Source organism: Sinohyriopsis cumingii, chromosome 5, assembly GCF_028554795.1.
Source record: "Sinohyriopsis cumingii isolate HCF-2022 chromosome 5, ASM2855479v2, whole genome shotgun sequence".
In the NCBI taxonomy this organism is placed as follows: Eukaryota; Metazoa; Mollusca; class Bivalvia; order Unionida; family Unionidae; genus Sinohyriopsis; species Sinohyriopsis cumingii.
In genome coordinates, this window is record NC_142965.1 from 122,428,936 (window position 1) to 122,451,840 (window position 22,905).

General features: G+C 33.8%; 2 protein-coding genes and 1 long non-coding RNA gene across 6 annotated transcripts; all 3 read right to left on the bottom strand.

Annotated features, from left to right (window-relative positions):
• Positions 1 to 2,110: 2,110 nt before the first annotated feature.
• On the bottom strand, positions 2,111 to 13,635 carry LOC149800101 (uncharacterized). Of its 4 annotated transcripts, none has more exons than XM_089959678.1 (12): positions 13,506 to 13,635; positions 10,073 to 10,133; positions 9,348 to 9,515; positions 8,680 to 8,816; positions 8,172 to 8,277; positions 7,630 to 7,713; positions 7,011 to 7,191; positions 6,613 to 6,702; positions 4,817 to 4,905; positions 4,318 to 4,376; positions 4,019 to 4,081; positions 2,111 to 2,291 (listed from the first exon to the last, which is right to left on the bottom strand). In XM_089959678.1, exons 1-12 carry the CDS (start codon positions 13,550 to 13,552, stop codon positions 2,240 to 2,242), a joined length of 1,137 nt encoding a protein of 378 aa, XP_089815804.1. In that variant the 5' UTR covers positions 13,553 to 13,635; the 3' UTR covers positions 2,111 to 2,239. The 4 variants fall into 4 exon arrangements, 3 of the variants coding, with proteins under 3 accessions (XP_089815804.1, XP_089815806.1, XP_089815805.1); XM_089959679.1 differs by having other exon boundaries at positions 2,155 to 2,291; positions 4,019 to 4,077; XM_089959680.1 differs by lacking the exon at positions 13,506 to 13,635 and having other exon boundaries at positions 9,348 to 9,484.
• LOC149800102 (uncharacterized) lies at positions 12,834 to 18,259 on the bottom strand. The gene is made up of 7 exons (XM_089959681.1): positions 18,039 to 18,259; positions 17,228 to 17,475; positions 16,521 to 16,780; positions 16,018 to 16,126; positions 15,113 to 15,345; positions 14,412 to 14,469; positions 12,834 to 13,576 (listed from the first exon to the last, which is right to left on the bottom strand). Exons 1-6 carry the CDS (start codon positions 18,173 to 18,175, stop codon positions 14,434 to 14,436), a joined length of 1,023 nt encoding a protein of 340 aa, XP_089815807.1. The 5' UTR covers positions 18,176 to 18,259; the 3' UTR covers positions 12,834 to 13,576; positions 14,412 to 14,433.
• Positions 18,260 to 21,122: 2,863 nt separating this feature from the next.
• LOC149800103 (uncharacterized) lies at positions 21,123 to 22,303 on the bottom strand. Its single transcript, XR_016420941.1, has 2 exons — positions 22,175 to 22,303; positions 21,123 to 21,564 (listed from the first exon to the last, which is right to left on the bottom strand). It is a non-coding gene; the product is annotated as an uncharacterized LOC149800103 (long non-coding RNA).
• Between the last annotated feature and the right edge of the window lie 602 nt (positions 22,304 to 22,905).

Genomic DNA, 22,905 nt, shown 5'->3' on the forward strand with positions numbered 1-22,905 from the left:
TATGTACTTTACAGTAAATGTTAATTTCCAAGATATATTTCATATAAAAATGCTATTGCCAGACTATCACTTCTTCAAGAATGCATGACTTTGTACTGTCATGACTTTATTATATTCATATACCCCCAAAATAGTCAATCAAGTTACTATAAAATCTACAGCACATAGCCAGCTTTCAAAACAAACTTAATAATGATAACATTCATCACTTTGCCATGAGGTAAAATAACAAAAAATATAACAATACTGTCTGACTACAAACCATTAAATACAGTTCAAAGTCACTAAGTTTTCAATAATGGATATGACAACAATTTATGTGACTCTACAAGCAGAAGTTATGTTGAAAACAAACCAACCACAAAATATTACAGTTAATGCACCTGTTCATTTCACATCACCACTGGCATTAGGTAATAGCCAAATCTAGTGCCACATTAAAAATGGTCACTGGAAAGAGTTGTGCTATTAAACATGGAGTTATAATCTGTCAAACATAGGATTTGATCCAGAAATATTATATACATAAGAACCCTTAAGTTGACAATAGCTCAACAGCTGCAAGAAATACCAGTAAGTGTATAAAATGTGCAGATGAAACTGTTTACAAATATTTGCAACTTTTAATGAATAGGTGTTATCAGTCCCAATACCTGATTTATCGGCTTTGTCCAATAACATGAATATGAACATGATCATTATGAAAAATAAACGATGAATTTGGACGTAGCATTGCTTAATTATAACATTATTAAAAAATCAGTCTCTTGTGAATCATCATAAATAATCATTACTATATTTTGACAATTTATTATGCATAATGTAGTGATTAAATCTTATCTCTTGCCATAATTTTGATCACTCTCAATTAAATGAGTAACCATATGGATTTAAGAGATAAAAGCGAAATACTGTTTGTATTTGAGACATGAAAACAGTTAACTATACATTTATCAGTAAGTAAGAATTAATGTATCTTTATTCTAAATGCAATATGTACAACTGGTAATAAGCAAAAGTTCAGAATAACTCTGCAGATTGATAATGTAAAACAATACTATATTTTGTTATATTTTAAAGATTATTTGTTCTGTTTGAAGAATTCAATGATTTTTTTCTCTTAAAAAAAAGAAACAGACACCACTAAAAAATCTGATAGGAGAAGGAATTTAAATATACATCTCAATGTCATCAGCCTCGTCTGAAGATGGGTCTGAATCCATCGATTCATACCCTTCAACATCTAACTGTTCTAGCAGATATTCATCTAATACAAGATTGCCAAGAATAGAGGGAATTTCTTGGTCGACATTTGGTAAGTCAAACTGTAATATCTTGTGGAAATGCAATGGAACTTCATTAACAATGCATACATTAGAGAACGTGTTTCTCAGATGAAGAATACATCTCTCTATATGTAAACCCTCCAAGAGCAGGACAGCCCTGTGCACATCACTCTCTGCTCTCTCAAATGAAGTTAGCACTGCTCCCTGTTGTTTTATGTAAAAACAATTTGTGCTCCTCATGTCACATGCAATTAGTTCAATTTCTTCATCACATCTCTCCATTGTTTCAAACAAATCAATTAGAAGCCTTTTAAGTTCTTCTGGAACTGCAGCTGGAACCTCTAGAGATTTCAAGCTGTCCAGGTCCATTTTATCTGGATACGGGATTTTGCTGCCTTCCAATAAATTGTACTCCTTAAGATGATGTTGAACAGCTGTGTTTACTCTTTTTAGCTGTCTCCCAAGTCTTACTGCAACAGCTTGTCCACCTTGAATAGACAGAAAAACAAGAAATATGACCTTTTATTATGCCAGTTATATTTATAAAGCCAGATCAACTAAATATATATTACAATGAAACAAAACTCCATACCATAAAAACATACACCAAATTAATTCCCTACACATTTTGTTTTATTGTTTCTTGTGATTACCTCTAAAATGATAAATTTGTAAAGATTGCCTGGAATATTGTAAGTCTTCTTAAACAAAGACAACTGTATTTCAAAACACATGTTTTAATTACCCCAAATATCCATTAACACTTCTTTCACATTCTCCTTTATCTCATGATATCAAGGCTTGTTATGTCAATACTTACACGCATATTTCTTCATCATCTGCAGTAAGAAGGTTCTCTCTGCCATCAGCCTTGTCATCACCTGGACTTTGGCAGATATTGTTTTTATATTACTGGATTCAGTGTGCATTTTATACTGGTCTGATGTCGAAGATCACCTGGTGATCTTTAAGGACCTTTCGTGGGATCTCAAGACCTGTTCTAGACTGAAAAACATAAATCAGAATACTCTGAACTGCCAGTAAATTGTAATAATCACTATATCTGTTTCCTTTAATTTAATTAAGTTACCGCCCCAGTGTTCATTTTAGGCTGCTCATGCGCCATCACTATTGTTTTCATCTTTTGCATAATTTTTTTTCCTCCAGAACAATTAAAACAGGGCAACAAAAAAAGAGAGAAGAATTTTTTAGACTGACTGGATTGTGTTATGTGTTGTGATGTGATTTGGATTTTTAACATAGCTTTAACAATGTTTCAGTCATATCGCTACAATGTCTGCAATGTGACAGTTTACATCAGGCCGCAGACATTTTGCATGATGTCCCACCCAGTCACATTATCCTGACACCAGGCTGACTAGTCCTAACACTAACCTCTTAATGCTGAGCACCAAGCGAGGTAACTGTTAGTATCATTTTTTAAAAGTCTTTGGTATAACTTGGCCGAGGATTGAACCCACAACCTCCCACATCCGAGGCGGACAGTCTAACCACTAGGCCACCAGAGCGGTCTGACTGAATGGAGTGCATACCAAGATTACTTGATAGTTTGCACTCCCAGCAAAAGAAGCATATCATACTAAACTTTAATGGCTGAGAGAAATCTTTTACTTATTTTGATTAGCTTGAAAACCAATCAAGAGCCAATGATCACTGAAAGAAAATGAAACAAATAGAAGATTAAATAGTCAAAATGCTGCATTTATTTCTAAAGTAGCATACAGACTGGAGAAACATCAGTGACTCAAATAACTAAAATACATTTTAACAAGTAATGGTAACCCAACTGTGAGGAATTAAAAATCACAGTATGAAAATTGGGAGGAGGGGGAGAGAGTCTGACAATGACCACAGGTGCAAGAATCATGGATTTATTCATTTCTGCAACAAATATTCACTTTTTTCAGCATTAAATACTTTGTCACTTGAGTCTGATTATATCATAGTTTGTTGTAACTATATCATGAAAAGTGTGGACACTTTAATTGTAGCTAATAAGGAAACTATGGAAAGTTAATTAAAATGCACAAATGAATAAATCCATGAATCACATGCTGTAATAAAGCTATGTATCTGAATCTGTTGAATAAACATGAAACAGGCATTAACATTTGCAACCAGTTTCTGAACAACCCCACTTTTAGACCATTTCTGAAATACTGCCACCATACCTAACCATCAACTTGAAAAAGTGTTGGGTGTGCATTTGTGTGTATAAAAATATGACAACTGATTAAACTGTTTTGAAAAACCTATTTCAGTCTAAGTTTTTGAAACTACTCTGATGCACAGAAACTATAGAATGACCAATTTAAGCCATCCAAAACTGCCTCGCAAACTATGCATGAGGTTGTTCTATTGTAGCTGATCCAGACGATTTCTATGCATCCTGCCAAAATGAATAGGCTGAAGTAAATATGCATCTCTGCAATTATTAACTTGAAACAATCAAAAAAACATATTATATATTATTCAATGTGATCACTGCATCTTTTTTATTTGTTGGTAGTTTTGTGACAACAGGCAGGTTTGACCTCATTCATAAAATTACAGCTTTAATTTTGACATATACTACATTCTCAAACTATGATGCTGGCAAGATGCACCTGTGCAGTAAAAGACACTGCCTGTACAACAATGCCTTGAACCATACATACAGTAGTAAATGGTTGAGTGTGACTTGAGACATAATGAAAATGAAACATATTTACCCAGACATTTTCTTCCTGATGTTCTCTTTAACTAGTGGATCAACAACTCCCAGTGAAGACTGACTGAAAGAGTATATATAAAAATAATACCGACTTGATGTATATTGAAATATAATTGAAATTTATGTGAAGTCTTTCCTTCCAAAGAAATTATAAAATTATTAAAGAAAATTTTATTGTTTAGGGCAACACTGGCACATTATTCATATCACCATTACAGGTTTAAGGACAAGCTACTGTATGAGGTTTTCTATGTCTAATTAACAAAAGGTATCAGTTATAAGAGATGAACAACTTACCTTAAATGGTAGTATTTCTTCAAACTGATAGCATATGTCTCTAATCGGGTAAGCGGTTCCTGAAATTTATTATAAAGCATAAATTAAACATATTGCTTGTGCAATTGCAGCTGACATGGTGAAGTCACCTATAATAATTGGAGGTTGAAATAATCATAGATTTAATAACATACATTACTGATGTTACAGTAAAATATAATTGATTCAGAGCAATTGAAAATGAGTAGTTTAAAGGTATTTTATTAATGAACTTCATTAGAAACAAGGCAAAAACACCTCCATGCAAATATATTTTAGCACAGTCACTATATTGGATGATGACCGACTCTTATTAACAATGATTTCTTTCCACTCCAAACTGAAATTCAGATCTGAAGCAAAGCAAAAAGAAATTAAAATGAGCAAAGATGAAATTTTAGAGATATAAATTCTACCTGACCTATACATAGGGGTGCTATCATCTCTTAAACCAAACTCAGTGAATGATGTGCTGTTATACCTTGCTTTCACTTCTTGCAAGAGAGTTGCCTGTGGAAAATCGATTTTTATCCTCCACTGACCATCTTCTAATGTCATCTGTTGACACACCTTTAAAAAGACAGCGACAATGAAATTATTTCAGCAAAGCCAGAAAAAGTGATATACATGAAAATAAATTCACAATAAGCAAAAAACCGGTCAAGTAATGCATGTAACGCAAATTTCTATATTACACTAACATGAAGCTACAATGGATACTACACATAACTCTGTACTGTGGTATACCACAATTGACCATTTAAATTGTTTGAAGGTAGGTCTTGGGATTTTCTTTTGAACTTTGATTTTTTTCTCTTTTACCTCAAGAAATCAGAGTACATTTTTTAATGCTATTTGGGGCACAGAATGTTCTTCAGAACAATCCCTGCTTACCATCCAAAAAATAGCAAATGATCGGTCTATCATATGAATGAGTCTGCTTACACTATAAGCTACACCCTGTAAATGATACTGTTATAACAACTGAGTGCTTGTGATACTGTAAATGATACTGTTAAAACAACTGAGTGCTTGTGCATAAAAATGGGAAGTGCTGACACTGAAGCATACACTCCACTAAGTGATGATAATGATACAGTTGGCAGGGAAACTGGAGTCTGATGCCAACACCAATGCCCCAATCTTAGAATTATGCACATACTTTTAACAAATTAACATAACAAGTGAAAAATGTCATTACTTTCTTTCAATAACAAGATTACTTTGCAATTTCTGTACATTCCTTCTTGATGATAACTGCTCTAATAATTTCTATCATATAACGACTCACACCATAAATGCTTAACATATGGCACCATTAAATGTATAGACAGGCCCACTAACTAACTAGCTTGTCAATTTAATGAATCTGTGATGCAAAGTTCATATTTGAAGAAACCAGTCTGTTTCTTGGAAATGGGTCATATACAGTTGCTCTAAATAGCGAAAAAGGAAACTACTCTTGCACTATTCTTACACAGCAGTCATCTTTTCAAGAATAATCTCCAGTGTATGAGTGGAATCAAAGAAATGATAATAAAAAAATTACAAAAGAACTTTTTATTGCTCTTTTTTGTATGCCAAAAAAGCACAATTCATATACAGGCTAACATAAAATGTAATCTGGTGAGAAAAGCATAATGATTATGCCAAAAGTGTAATGGTTGGCATGTATGATTTAGTGGAAACATAATGTGGTATGTACAGCTGGAACAAAATATCATGAGGAAAACTGCTCTACTGGTAATACCCTGCACCTCCATGAGCAACACTGCTTATAAAAATAAACTGAAAGCATTATATCCATTGCTCAGAATTAAATAACACTGCTTATACAAAGTCAATGGTTTGATCTGAAATTGTGTTTGAATTGAAAATGATTTGATATTTTGCTGTAATTTTGAAAGACATTTCCAATTTTTTTTAATAGTAAGGCAAACAAAAAATACAGTGTCCACCAGAGATGACTAAAATATGTATAGTGTCAGCTTAATTAATCAATTATTAAAGATTTAGCATTAGAGTTCTTGCACGTTTCATGAAAATCACTTCAAAATACCTGTTATTCATTTGTTAGTTCATGATTTTATCAGGTCGTCATACTTTTAACAAACACCAGCAAAATTGTTACAGGCTAACATGCATGGATGTTATACTGAAAATAATATATCAAAAAACAAAAACAAGCATAAGCTGAAAATCTTAATTAAAAAAATTGATTAATGGTTCAAAATATACATAAAGAAAGAATTAAAGAAAAGCATAATTTAAAAACACCTGAAATATTTCCTAGAGTTTCTTGAAGCATTCTGTTGGTGTTGACTTTCAGAGCTTCTGCTTTCTTCAACCTTTCTGCAAAGGTTTTGCCTGAAAATCAGTAAGATGATAATTACTGTGTGTGTTTGTGTATATAATTTCTGTAATGAATGTGAAAATCGTGTTTTTATCTAGATGTACTATATTAATTTTCAACCGGTCAAATCTATTCACCCCAGGATTTGCATGTTAGGACAGTTCTTTATGTATGTATACATTAATACAACAAAAAGATGGCAAGGAATTTTAAATATAATTAACATTATGTTTGATAAAACCTAATCTGTTAATGGCACAATTAGATGGTAATGACATATTTTCTTACTTGCAAAAACTGCATATGCAGAGACTACATGTACCTTGTTTTCTTTTAATTTTATCTCCATAATGCATAAGGCCATCAACAAGCAGATCAACACGATTTTCTGGAGTCATCTCCTTGGAAATGCTTTTAAATTTCCCTAAGTATGCCCACAGGCGCTCCAAGCACTCCCCATCAGTCAGTCCTAACCCAGGTGTTCGCCTTGGGTTGTACAAAACCTACAAAAATGGGGAAAATGTACATGACAAAACTGAATTAAAAAAAAACAGTTGAAACATTAATACACAAGATTTTGTATTCCCTTTACATGGTAATGTTCTTTCAAAAAAATTTGTTAATAAAGTGAATGTAAATTCTTGAGAACTGCAGTAATTACAAAAGCCATTTAATTAAAACTGATCTTAAATAAAGTTTTTCGTGATCTTAAAAATACAGTTATCTGAAACAAACTGCAACATTTTTACAAATGCCAGTAGCAAGAAGATTTCCTTTGTCATTACAACTTTGGTGCATACACCGAGCGTCTACATCATCATATAAAATTTTCATTAAAAAAGACAGGCATTTGATATTGGAACAATCAACAATTAAAAACATTTCAAAAGGTATATGAAGATATATTTCATTATGTTTTTACTGGTAAAGGGAAAACAAACCTGGCAAGCCATTTTGTGTCCATAGCAATGAAATATTGGGATAACTAGCTTCACTGCATCCAACAGATCAGTACGTTCTTTTTTCTAAAAATAAACAATGAAATTAAATTACAAAAAAATGTTACAATATCACAATGATACCATGCTAATAGAATGCACATGAAGAACAAAATTGCAAGCTGAAAATGATTAGAAACAACACTATCATAGGAATTATTGAACACATAAATAACAGTGACGCCAAAAACAAAATGATAACACTGTCACAAAGTGGTAATGAGGTTTCAGCTATGCTTCACACATCAATCTATTGACAGATTATCTGACATCAAATACTGAACCTAAAATTAATTATAAACAAGAAGTGTTTTCAATTGATACATTAAAATGATTAAAAGAAGATATGTATTGTACAACAATCAGGAAATGAGAGAGAATCAAAACAGAAAAATTACTGAAATACTGCATGAAATATGACATGGCCACATACACAACTAAGTCAGGAGAAATTCACCCACATAATAGACAGGGCAGACATGTACCTTCAGGTGGGTTTCCAGGAGACAAGCTATATCATACAATATGTGCATTTGGCTGTCCTTGTTTTCTGCAACTAATTTTTCAAGCAGGTACACTGAATAACCAATTCTGTAATAAAATTGAAATTCAAACATACAAGATCATATTAAGAAAAAAAATCAATTGTATAAGTATACCAAACTTTAGTTGTAAAATTTTGCCAGTAACAATAAGTTACTACCGGTATTAATGAATCTCAATGCTGTTCAAAACAAATAATCATTACAATATTGTAATCGACTAATTACGAATAAATGTAAAATTGATTGAAATAACTGAGCCATAAAGATATTTCCTTCAACTATGTAAAAAATCTTTAATGCAGTTACATTCCTTGAGGAGAGAAACTTTGGTAAGTCATTAACCAATTTTCAAAGATGGGAAAATAAAACTTTGCATGACAAATATTTACCCAAATGATATTGTGGATACTAAATTATTAAGACTTTTGATAAAAAAACAATTGCATACCTTTCACCATGTTTCAAGTTGAAAAAATAGTGTGGGAATTCATGACGACAGTCAGAACCAAACAGAGCAGTTTCATCAAGTTTCTTGTTCTTTGCTTTGGATCTTAGGGCACTGCCAGCTTGAAACTCACTACATTCCTGAAATAAACAAACGGAAACTTGCAAAATAAAATAACTACATCAAGAGTCCAGAAGATAAGGCAAAATTTTATGGTAAATATGAAGTGATTTAATAAACTTAGGTCAGAATCCTTCATCTTTATGCAAAGCAGCTAGATGATAAATTATTAAACGCTAATGCACGAGAATAGAACTTGTTATAAGACTCATGATCTACAAGATTTTCACTCAAGCATTAGCTGCATGTAAACTACCATTCTGTCTCCAAAACTGCATATGTATGACCTTCTAAACTATTTGGTGGAAATTAAGCATACATGGTACTTATTATGGTAACCATCTGTAGTGGATGGAGATGTGGTAATAAATTAATGTATCTGTCATCTGATGGCACTGGGCAGGCAATGGTAAACAAAAAGCATCTAAAAAGATAATAGCTTCACAAAAATATGAGTAAATTAATGAAACTGTCTTTATTTGAGGAAAATAGTATATAAAGTATAGAATCAAGTAGTTAAAACTCTTCTTACATTGTGAACTGCCTTTTACCTGCATATTCTTTGTCTTTTCTGTGGAGTAGCCATCCATGAATTTATCAACTTCATCCTGATCAAGAAAGAAATGACCATCATGTTTAGGCTTTCCTGCCTCAGCTCCCGATGAAACCTTTCTGACCAACTGGAAATCTGCATCAAAAGAAATAATCTTTTGTGGATTCTGAAGATGAAATTGAAAATGAGCTATAAGAAATGTTGTGGTACATCTGTGAGGTCAAAATTATGTTAAAAAAGCCTCTCATGATTGACTTATTTAAATCTAATTCCTTATACCCATCAACTTTCAATGTCAGAGCTGACATGCAATGAAAACTTCTATCAGACTGTACAATGAACAACATCAAATGACAGGTGCCAGATGGAAATGTGCATGCTTAATATTTTGCATAAATTTAGATTTATATATCAACTAGGAAACTGCATTTTTTATGCATAAAGGAGCTGTTTGCATATCTTACTGTATCCAAAGGAAATTTATATACCTGTCAGATGATATATACAAACATAATGAGAAACTGCAGTCTACAATACTAGGAATAATGTAATATATATATATATATATATATATATATATATATATATATATATATATATATATATATATATATATATATATATATATATATATATATATATATTCACACATACATACATACATACATACATACATACATACATACATACATTCATCCATTGGCTTCTTAAAGCAGCTGTTACCTCAAAGCATGCTGGGCACTGGGTTCCAGAATCAATTTCTTCACAAAGATGTATAGGGTGACTGATGGTATAACGGTACCAATTGCGCAAGTCCAGGTGGGCGGAGCTTAAGGTGTATGGAACATTGTATTCAGAATTAAAGAACAAAACTAGCTGTGATTGGTGCATTATGTAAGACTTGTACTTTCTGTTTGGCTTAAAAAAAAGTTGAGCCTCTTGGCAACATGTGAGTTTGTGTTAATTTCTATCTAGATCATATTTTGTATTTTTTATGATTTTTTTAAAATATGGTACACATGACTGAAAATGTGCTTGTTGTGACTAGATAACTCTTACCCCTGTCTAGCTCCAGTAGAGTTATCTCTCTTAAATGCAATGGAGTACCTGGTTATGTCATTGTCAAATTGACAATCTAGCATTGTTCTATATGACAGCGTGTGACATGCATGCCCAAGTAGGACAGAAAGTATATTTATTTCACAAAACATTAGCATTGAGGTATATGGAAAAACAATTGGTACCGTGATACCTAAAGGAAAGAATAGCCCCACAGTGTTTCCATAGAAACGCATACATGTGGGCGGCATTTATGAACTATACTAGTTTGATGTAGGAAAACAAATGTATGCTGAACACTTTTGGTCAAATATTGAAAGTTCTTTAAGAATAAAATGTATGAAATCTTTAGAAAATAGCACAAGATGGCTTTGGATGGGGACTTTTGATAACTATAGCTATGATAGATATAGACTTGTGTTACCTGATGCCTTTATGTATGTGCTGTTACCTCCTAGATTGGAATGCATGCAACAAAATAAGTTATGTAAACATAATATAGTTGATTTTGGCCAAATATTGGCTATTGTACCTGCAAAAGATGAAAAATCATGTGTACAAAAACAACTATCTTGTTCTTGTAAGGCATGCCATAAACCAGGATAGAGAACATTCTAAGTACACTTGTAGATAGATCACTTGTACCATGTGGGATGTTCTGGCATGAGTAATTTTTAGGTAATTTATTAAGGATTTGGTATTCCTTCCCATTTTGATTTGAATTGTCCTGCTCTAATTGTCCCCTTTTTTTTCACACTCTCCTGCTTTGAAATTGTTCATGTAGTTAGTTCAGTTCTCTTGCATTCCCTTTTGTTGAAGTAGCAGTGAATACCAACAAACAAGAACAGTTTCCTTAAGTCAGCATTTCCCATTGGCACTTGTATAAGCCCAATTATAATCTACTATTGACTTTCAATTAATCCTATTTCTTTCTGTCAAGCTGCTCCTGTGGAATTTCCATGTTTGGTCCAACATTACAGAATGATAACCATTTTAGTCACACAGTGCATATTCATTCCATTCAAATCCACACTGTTCTTGAAACTTTGCATCCCATCGCAAGAATCCAAATTGGCATGAGATGATATCTGCATGGTTATGGAAGGCTGCACTCTACATGCCGGCATTGTAGAAAATATGAACTATGTGATATGAAAGAGCTGCGTCATCTTAGAAATTAAAATTACATGACTCTTGAGGTCTCCACTAAACATAGGAGTCTAAATGTTAGGTTCTCACTTTGTCAGTAATGTATTTTGAGATAATTTAATTGCAATGAAGTTAATACAGGTTGTTGATGAACTCATCTATATTACATGGATAATGTATTCAAGGTTACCACACCTTATGTATATCATTCAGTTATCTCCCTTACACCAGTCATAACATTTCAAGGAAATAAAATCTCACATTTTCAGTGACTGATTATGAAAATAAAGAGAAGATTTGTGAAGTATTATATTAGCCCTCAATCTTGATGCAAATGTAAGTAGAAGCAATTTGATAATTTCTCACAGTAAAGTTTACAAGTTTAAAAACTGATAAGGTATGTTCTGCTTGGCTCTGAGATAAGTTTCTCTCTATCTTATGCCAATTATTATTAAATTCTTATGTAGAAGAAATATACTTTATATGTATCTATATTATCTAAATTATTCACCCTTTTATATTAGATGGAAATGAACACAACTTCACTTGAAATTTGGGTCCTGTAAGGGATGTTATAGCACAGTTGCCTTTGGGCTGTCCTTGGACCTGTTGGGCCCTGCCCCATATATTTGTCCAAGGTAAGGTCATCAAACTTTCACTTCTCATTTTTCGCATTGCTGATTTTGCCACCTTTAATTCCTTTATCATAAGCTACCTCTCCCTTTTAGATAAACACTTTCCTCCTGTTTTTAACTCCATTTGATGTGCTATACTTAGTGTTTATATTTGGCATTTTTCTGTATTTTATTCCCCTAATTTCACCTCCCAATCCAAACATAACCACTTAGAAGCTGCGATTTACTATATTTGGTGACTGACTGGCTTATTGAAACAATTTTATTCACATTACAAAGGAGGAAAGCTTACTATTTGTGTTACAAAGAGGATGGGTAGGTGGACCTTTGTGTGAGGACTGGTGGTTAGTGACCTCTTGTATCTGTAGATAGTGTAAAGTGGTCAAAGCTTATACTTTATAATAAGATTGGGTCATGTCCACCTGTCTCTGATGTTAAGTTCTGCACCTACCAAACAAATATAAATTCCTTTCTTTTAGGTGAATTGTACATTTTGAAGTAGGACAGGTGCATACTATTTGGTACATTGACCTTTGACCTAGTTATTACATAATATGATATAATGTGATTTATCCCATATCACCTATGTGAAGTTCAATAATTGGTGATATGAATAAGATACAACTCATAGTTGAAAGAATTCATTTTATTTCAAAAGATGATTTTGATGGTGAAGCAAAAGTATGAAAACAATAGTTCAAACAGCTCAATGACATTTCTATACACATTCATATAAGACATAGGTTAGTACCTCATCAAATTGTTTTTCACAAGTGAGACTAAGTATATTTGTTACTTATACAGTCCCGAACTATTTCACAGATTATTGGAAAAATTAAGGTTTGCTATAGGTATAACGGTACCAATTGCGCAAGTCCAGGTGGGCGGAGCTTAAGGTGTATGGAACATTGTATTCAGAATTAAAGAACAAAACTAGCTGTGATTGGTGCATTATGTAAGACTTGTACTTTCTGTTTGGCTTAAAAAAAAGTTGAGCCTCTTGGCAACATGTGAGTTTGTGTTAATTTCTATCTAGATCATATTTTGTATTTTTTATGATTTTTTTAAAATATGGTACACATGACTGAAAATGTGCTTGTTGTGACTAGATAACTCTTACCCCTGTCTAGCTCCAGTAGAGTTATCTCTCTTAAATGCAATGGAGTACCTGGTTATGTCATTGTCAAATTGACAATCTAGCATTGTTCTATATGACAGCGTGTGACATGCATGCCCAAGTAGGACAGAAAGTATATTTATTTCACAAAACATTAGCATTGAGGTATATGGAAAAACAATTGGTACCGTGATACCTGATCCTGTACCTAAAATTTCGATACTGCACCAGGCACTCATTCATTAAAATTTTATAAACGTCTTTAAACTGGAAAATAAACAACAAAAAAACAAGAATATAAATAACAAGTCTGATTCATTTTAAACTTTATACTGTATCTAACAGAAGGGCATACAATTTTGATATAATAAATATTACTGATAACTCATAGCACATAAGTAAACTGACATCTCCTGTAGAGATGGAATTTTTTGGTCCTAAAGTTTCCCTCCCAAAATTTCAACAGGATTTAATAAATGAAAGCATCTAAATATATTTCTTGTTTGAATGTGTCAACTTCACATGAAACGGAATCTTGTAAACACAAAACTTCATATAAAAGCTGTTTGATAAAAGAAAAGGCGATGTGACCAACTGAGATAGTTAAAATATGCATACTGGATACTTTGCCAAATAGCTACTAACTTTCAGAATTTTGTTTATCATGGATACAGTTTATTTCTTCTTTGTCCATTGTAAAACAAGATATTGTGATTACCCCAAAAAATGGAATGGAATATGTGTCACACAGATGGTGCATCTTCCTGCTATAACATAATATATACCTAAATATTATGTGACAGAACATTGTTTTCTCTCCCACCGGGTGATTGCAAAACTCGAACTCTCTTTGAAATGATATTTACTTTGTGGGAAAGATCATAAAACATACGAAGTTTTGTGAAATGTCACCTAGCAGTTTTGAAAAAAAAGATCTGTTGATAGGTAGATCAACAAAACAGACAGTTGTTATTGTTGTTGTGGGGTTAAACGCCATTTCTCAGCACCAGATAGGCTATACATGGCAGCCAGTATAACTCGTGGAGGAAGAAACGGGAAAACCCCAAAGAGCCATCAACCGATGGGAAGCTTTCTCACATACCTACATTTGCTGACCCAGTGACTCAAACCCACGCAGACAGGGGTGAGATTGCAGTGATCTGTAATGGAGAGTGATTTAGACCATTTGGCCACCTGGAGACCCCAAAACAAACAGGCAAAGGGTATTAGTATCATTGTAAAGCATGTGGATTACAAAACAACATTTACAAAGATGCAACAAAATCAAAATTATCAGAAATATTTATTTTAGAAACAGGATGCAGGTCTTCAGTTATTTCTATTTTAAACAGACTCAAATCACATTATGTGAAACTGAACCAATGAGCAGAATACAACAACTTTGGAAATGTATAACACCAAATTATATATCAATACATGATGTGTAAATGATTTCACAGGATAATGTGACCAAGTCTGTCAAATATTCAACAAACCCAGTGTGCTAATTATGGCAAAAAGCATAGGTTATAAAATCTGGGTGAACTGGATACTTGTAAAAATATTCTGTAAAATCTAAATTTTATGTTGATATATAGTTGCTACATGCCACAAATTGAAAACCAAAAAAAAAAACCTAATTTTTGCTGGAAACAACATAACTCATTACAAAAACATCAATTTACAAACCACTAAAATAATAATCTTTCATTACATATATAAATATTTAACAACTGTTTTCAAGAAAGAATATAAACACAAAAATGGAATAATTATGAAAAAGACAAGAACTGAATGCATTACTTCTGAATCAAACAATCCTTTGTGATGCTTGGACAACTTGGCCTTTAAAGCTTCACAGAAACCTTTGGTAGACACAGGACACTCCAGCAACAGTGCTGTCATCCACTCAAGAAGTCCTATGTGGAAACCTAAAATGGGATTCTTAGGTGAGAAAGGCCAGAGATAACTACGGATCATTGTAACTGCCGCAGACTCGCACCCACATAATTCAATGATACGCTTGTGCTGTCTGCCTGTTAAAAGAAAAATGCTTATTGGAAAAATGAAGGCGTAAAAAATGAACATTACCTGAAAGCAGCAAAGTCATTATCAGTGGCTGATTAGTATCATTAGTGCAAACTTAAGAAGCCTTATAATAAGAAATGTTTCCTCTTAAAAAATTTTTAAACTTGGCTGACCAGTTTGCAGGAAGAATTGAATTTTGTTTCCACATGTAGTAGTGATGTACATATCAGATTCAAATTTCTTATCATAAGTACCAGTCTGAAATGTAGCCATTCCGGGATGTTTTTTTTCTCCCTCAAATTTTGTCAAACAGGTTAGGTGATTTATCAGAGGCAGTTTGTTGTTGTTGTTGTTCTTGTAGTGTTTAACGCCATTTTTCAGCACACGATAGGCTATACATGGCGGCCAGTATTAATGGCGGAGGAAGAACCCAGGAAAACCTGGAAAGAAATACCGACCCACGAGAAGCTACTGGCAAGCTTTCTCACATACCGACATTGGCTGTATCCGAGACTCAAACACACGCAGGCAGAGGTGAGATGGCAGTGATCCGTAACGGAGAGCGCTTTATACCACTCAGCCACTCGGGGCCCCCAGAAGCAGTTTGTAAATTTCTGTTTAGAAATGATAATGGACCATTTTTAATTTGTATATATTAAACAGGATAAATGTATACCAACCATGTTCATCCATTACTACAATCTGCTGACAATAGATGGTTTGACATACATGGTTATCTGGCCTTCTCCACACTGGTGTATCTGTGTCCACACAAACAAATGTACCATTCTGAAAAACAAGAAAATGCTGGTTACTTCTCATTTGAAAAATATATATTCCCTCCTGTGGCATAATCTCTATACAATAAAAAAATCTTTTGTAAATAAAATTAATATTATTAATATAACTAGTGAAGAAAAATAATGTGAAAGAAAATAAAAAGAATGAAAAAATCACATTAATATGCAAATGTTGCAAAATGTTATACTCCCTGGGTGAAAATCTGTTTTCATAAACTGACTAGATCATCTGAGGATTAACAAGGTAATTAATAAAAAGATAACCTGGACTGTATATCAATATCTTGATGATGTAAAATATACAGACAACAATTTCAATTCATACAAAACAATATAAACTGATGCTAACAAAACTTACACATTAAAAATTAATAACAGCTTACTTTAAACACTTCAAACACGTGTAGATGTGGCAGACTGTGACAAATGTCAAGGCATTCTCTGCAGTACACGGCTGATGTGCCACAGTCCATGCAGCGAAAAATCTGATCGGGACTTTGTGTACAACAAATGCACTGACTGTGAGGTGGTGTAAACAACACGGCTGCGCCAACTTCAACCAATTCATCAGCAAGAGCTGCCCAATTTTCTAGTCTTTTTCTCTTCTTCTCTCGGTAGGAGACTTTTGTTTCATCTAAGGCATCTGCAAGATTTGTAAGCACTTTATTTGTTGTTGATTAATAAGAGAAAAATAACAGATTATACATCATATGATACATATATTGCAGTCACATGTAAAATCAATGTAAATAAGCACATACATGTATGAGACAGAAAAAATGCTAGAAATAAATTTGCTTTTGTAGTATATTCAGGCTGTAACCACTGTAATTTTATTCTTCTGTAATTATGCCTCTTTTGGCTGTTCTAATTTTATTGCTTTTCTGGAAGTATTTGCCAATTAAAGACATCTGTTAGGTAAGCATTTATTATGTACTGAATGATTGGGATGTCAATTAAAGAAAGACACGGTAAATATCAGGAAACATTCTATCAAATCTTATAGGAAGGTATTTTTGTAAATAAGAACATGTTCTTTTTGCAAGGACTCTGCATTAGGATCTTAAACTTGGGACAGACTGTATTTTACCTGAGAGAAAAACTGCCTCTTCTGATTGTTTATCTACAAGTTCTGAGTTTAAGGATATGGACCCAGATGCAGATATTGCCTTTGGAAGAGATCCACTTGTTTCATCTATGGCCACTGGGTCTTGTTCTCTACTAGAAGTTGGTAAAATTCTCTCATACTTTACCCTAATTGACTTGTTTTGAACAGATATATATTTTCTCTTGGCTGGCTTTCGATCCCATATGAACACCATTTTCCTTAATAAAAAACTGACACAAACATTTTTATCTACTGTTAAATGGATTCAACGACAAATATTTGCATTTAATGCAACGCTATGAAATAATACTATAAAAAAGCACAAACCATTCCAAAATTGTGGCACTAACAAATAAAATGGAATTATTAAAGTGATAAAAACGAAGAATAATTACGTCAAAAAAACCAGTGCTTTTTCAGGAGTTTTATTCACACCTGCTCTCAACTGACTTAAACACAACGCTCTCGCTATTGCATCTTGTCTAAACCAATATTGAGCAACCTGCTACAACAAAATTCAGCTTTGCTAAACTGTTCCTATAAATAAGGCTTTGCACATTTACAATTCTCCAGATACATCTCCAGGGTAATTTGTCAAAGCATTTATTTTTAATTGTACAAATCAACATCACGGAAAATGAATTATCAGGCAATCTCTATCAAAGATAATTACTTCTTCCATTTGATACAAATTATTATTGTTATAATTACTTCAGTAACAGACAACACAATAAATCCAAGATCAAAATCTATCATAAGTTTGGGAATGAAGCCATACTCAAGATCTACATACCAGGAACAAAGGGAAATTGAATGGCCCACAGCTTCTGCAACCGGATGTTTTAGTTTTAGAAATTGCGCACATGCGCAACAGAGAAAATATTCCAACAACATTGTTAAGGCTTGGTAGCTACATAACGTATACTGCATCGTACGAACATATACGTTGTTGCGGTTTGAAGGCCTTAACAATATCAACAATTCCAGGCTTGTAGGCTGTAACAATGGACGTATCGGGTGGAAACCCATATACACACGCAAACACACATTCACCTCGTCACTTTAACTTTGACCGTCGTTTTATGTTTGCACAAGTTTATTGAATATTATGCACACTTTGAGTAAATAGCCACACAGACGTTTGCTTTGGAGCCTTTTCGAGGAAAGTCAGGGTCCTTTTCAAACTTTGGAGACCCCCTCCAACACTTTATCTGATTCGGCATCTGTAGATGATATTAATATGTGTATTTACAGACACTTGTTAGCCTGACACTGTCTTTTACTTCCTTTTCATTTTACCTGGGATCCCAGTTGTTGTTATTCTGATCGATTAGTGCTTTCATTGTGATTTTAAAAAAGAACCAGCGAATAAATGGGTCACGGGCGTTGAATAACATCGTGAGTACATTGTAAGTGTACCCAGATAGTTCTTTATTCAAATCCAACTACCATGCATGTACGGTTAACGTTAACTTTGAATTTGAAAACCAACAACGGCTTCTTTTCATAGAAGAAAAAATGATCTCTTGTCAACGGCATTCACTTTTAGCGAACTCCTTTAATTAATTTAAGTGTAGTTTTGTTGAAATGCAGAGGCCATATTATGATAATCGTTAAGCGATCTCAACCTGTGAATCTAGATTTAATTGTCGGAGTCACCAAGAGGCTTCAAAGGAAGTAGCTTTTGCAGATCTATCACTGTAATCAAGATACACAGAGAGAGAGAGAGAGAGAGAGAGAGAGAGAGAGAGAGAGAATAAAACCTACGCCCACTCAGGTTTACTGATAAATATGTCTTTCGTCCGTCAAGTATCGTATATCGTTTTTCTCCAGTAATCAACTACGTAACAAATTCTTTATCTCTCCTTCTCCAGAAGACACTGCGATAATCATTACGAAACTTGAGACATTTTTATCCGAGGTCATCTCGATCCTAAATACCATAACGATTCTTGCTCTTGCTCCACCTTTTAGCCAACAATATATGTATTTTTAAAAATTGTTAAACTAAAATTCCAGTGATGACGGAGATTAATAATCCTCTGGTTATTATACAAAGGTTCTCTATCAAGTCAGAGAGTAGAATCCCCTCACTCTGCTTTGTTGTACTACAACTTCTACAGAGGCATGAGCGTATACGAATCCTCATATCTGTCCACCCTTCTGTCCTATACACAATCAATTTTTAGGAAATAGGTCCCATAGTCTTAATGGACTATTATGAAATTTGACTAATAGTATGGACATAATATGAAAATGTGCATGTCGTCATGACAACCACTTTACTGGTGCAATTACTTGTACAATAGAAATTGCCCTTTTGACTTGCGAGTAAATGCAGTGTATGGCTAAATCGTCGGAATGAAACAGGAATCAGTTTTAGTTGGAACTTTATATATTGCATGGTCATCTGAATATGTGCATATCAACAAATCACCTTACCGTACATATGAAACGCCTCACTGCATCCATGCTTTTACCTACGTCCTTGACAACAGTTTAGAATGGGTTTCATAGCAATTAATCCATGTCTATTGGTTGTGTATTCTTTATAGTATTTCTTAGCTTAGCTTAGCTCAGATTTGCTTGCACACTGATTACGTCCCGGTATACCTTGAAGCATGATATTTTGTTTGGAGGAAGTATCTTGACAAGTAATACACCCTCATTGCAAAGGTGTTAATAACCAAACATTTGTTCCGAACTCCGACCAGGCCAGGCCTTATTCAGAAATGTACTTACCTTTGCACATTAAATTAATTAAAACTTACTTGAGAGTTCACCACTCAGGATCAATTACCGTATGAGTACATATAACTTTGCAAAAAGCACTAAATTACCATTCAAATTATTTTATCAAGGGAAAAATTAAGTGGCATTGGTAATTGGAGTGCGAACTATAGACTGCAGTATAAACGCGGAATATTTGAGAAGATCGAAATGTTGAACAAACAATCTATCGATTTAGATAAATATGTTTACGATATGTCATAACATAGCTTCTCGGGTCTATCAGGAGTTGTTTATTACACTTGAATAACTAAGCGAACCGGTTTACGGTCTTGGATTGTATCGAATCTTCTTTCCGTGCTTATTAACTTGAATAACCATAACTTTGACATTTCTTTCCAAAAATATTAGAATAAAATATTTTATTTTGAAGTTGGTCTTTCTTGAATATATCTGACACGTTTTGTGAAACAGCTTTCGGAACATTACGAGATTGCTTTGCCATGTTGCCACAAAAGTATGGAATGATTTTAACAAAGTTCTCACAATGACGCTTGGGATTCCAAATAAAACTGAAAGATGGTAGAATTTGTATATATCTGAAAGTCGATATGAATTGTGTGCCTAACCAGATACAGCTGATGACTTTCGTAATCCTTTTACAGCAAAACTATTTTGCTGAAATAGTAAAGCAATATATAAGTAAGAAGTATCTAAAAATGTTTATATATAACAATTTAGTGATTTGCTAAATAACATAATTGTTAATGTACAGGTCAGATGAATTAAATTTAAAGAACTGATATTTATGTTATTATGTTCCCATATTAGCTAAGAAAAGTTATGTATATTAACATTTCATTCCCTTTTGTCATGCACATGCCTCCACGCCCCGATTTCACCTCTAAATATATATTGGTTTACATCCGTAAAACTTAATTGCTGACCTCCGCAACGTTTGCCCCTCACCCCACCCTGTAAACGGGGGGAGAATTGTCCCTCCAAATTTGGTTTTCGTTATCAAGGGGTTGACCGCCTTCGATGTTATTGCCCGGTTCGAGTAAATATAAATATAAGTGGTGAAACTTATAGGTGAAATAGATAGAGATCTGAGTAGGTATATAGAACAAACCAACACGAGCCCCCGTACACGTAAATAAACAATTTAATCAATTACATAAAAACACTGTGAAAATTCATTACATCAGGAATGTACTCTGCTTTTAGAAATTTAACTTTCACCAAAATACAAAGAAAATGCAAATAGACTTAAATAAAACAGCCGATCTGTTTACTGATAGATTTAGTTCATCATAGGATCGAGTGAACAATCGAAGTCAACGTCTTGTACGATTGCATAACCTGCTCGTCCTCAGTTTGTCTTACTTCCTCTGTAGCTATTCAGACCCTTGGATCTCAGGATGATACTTTCCACCGTCCGTCTCAGGATACTCTCAGAATACGTTTCAGAAATTAATACGTCGCAGGATTGCGTCACAGGATTATACGTCTCACTGCACTTCTCTCTATACTTCTCAGTATACGTCTCAGGATAATACGTCTCATACGTCTAAGGAGCTATTTTCTCCCTTTTAAATAAATATAAATAGAGACAACCTAAATTTCCCGTTATTTCTGAAACAGATAATTGTTCATTATTCTCCCTCGTTATTAGATTGCACTATCAGTGCTAAACAGACGCTAAGGCTATCAATCGACTCCACATGTCCTATAATGACCCTAGTTAGTCAAATGGCTAATTCGTTACGCCTTGACCTTACACATTAACACATACGCGAGGCCTGGGGTTTTGAGCCAGCCTCAATTTACACAGCGAATAAATAGGAATCAATCAATTACTAGATCATTTCAGTCAATACACACTTATTCTTAATCATACGTGAAATCTTCTAAATTCGGCGAATTCACAAGGATTCTCGTAATCATATTAACTAATGTAATGTATTAAATTCTTAGAATATAATTCTTATGTAAACAAGACGACAAATTCAAACAGTTCGTCAAACTTATCTAAAGAAGATTAATGTACGACATCCTATGCATAAACTCAACACAGTTATACTTCATAAAGCAAATTATTACACGAATGTAGAAAAAAGATTCATGCAACTACCAGTACATAACTTCAGCAAAGCATTATATATGGCATCAACAAATTACATGGAATTGTCACACTACCTTTGCTTTCAATGTTCCTCCCTCTAATCGGTAAATTAGTTCGTCGGTTCCTTTCGACAATAGTCCCCTTTGGACAACAGTTCCTTTACGGGGAATTTCTTGCAAATCCCCCGGAGCCTACTCTGGTTTTCCCCACGTAGAAAAGCTTAGACTGATTAGAATTTCGATGTAGCGGTTTTAAAAACCTAGAGAATTTTGTGTGGGAAACACGCCCCTTATTTAATGTGACCAATCAGAATCAAATATCTCTGCCGCCCTTTTTCCAGAGGCGCCAAAATCAGGGTCAGCTTGACCTGGTAGTTTGAGTAACAGAGTTTCTGCGATCTCTCAATTGTGACAACTTTACCATTAAAATGAAGTTTTCCTTGTCCCTAATAGTCCGCCTGGCTGCTGTATAAACAACTGTTTAATTAGGAACATAATTCTCCCTCTAAAGGACATTACCGTACACGGTAGTGTGGCGATATGATACGCGCCTGTCTCAATAAATCTAATTAATGGTTCTCTGGTCTCAACTAATGTATTCTTGTTAGATCAACAAAAAATTTGCCACTTTACACACCCCAACATAAATGATTACGTGGGCACCCTTGAGCTTAGGGGCCGTATATGGGAGAAGGTGCCAGATTCTCCACTATCCAGGAAATATGAACATACATTCGTCTTTTAGTGACATTTGGATTGATGTTTCAAGGCAGAGAAATAAGAGTTGATTATGAAGTGGCTTGTCA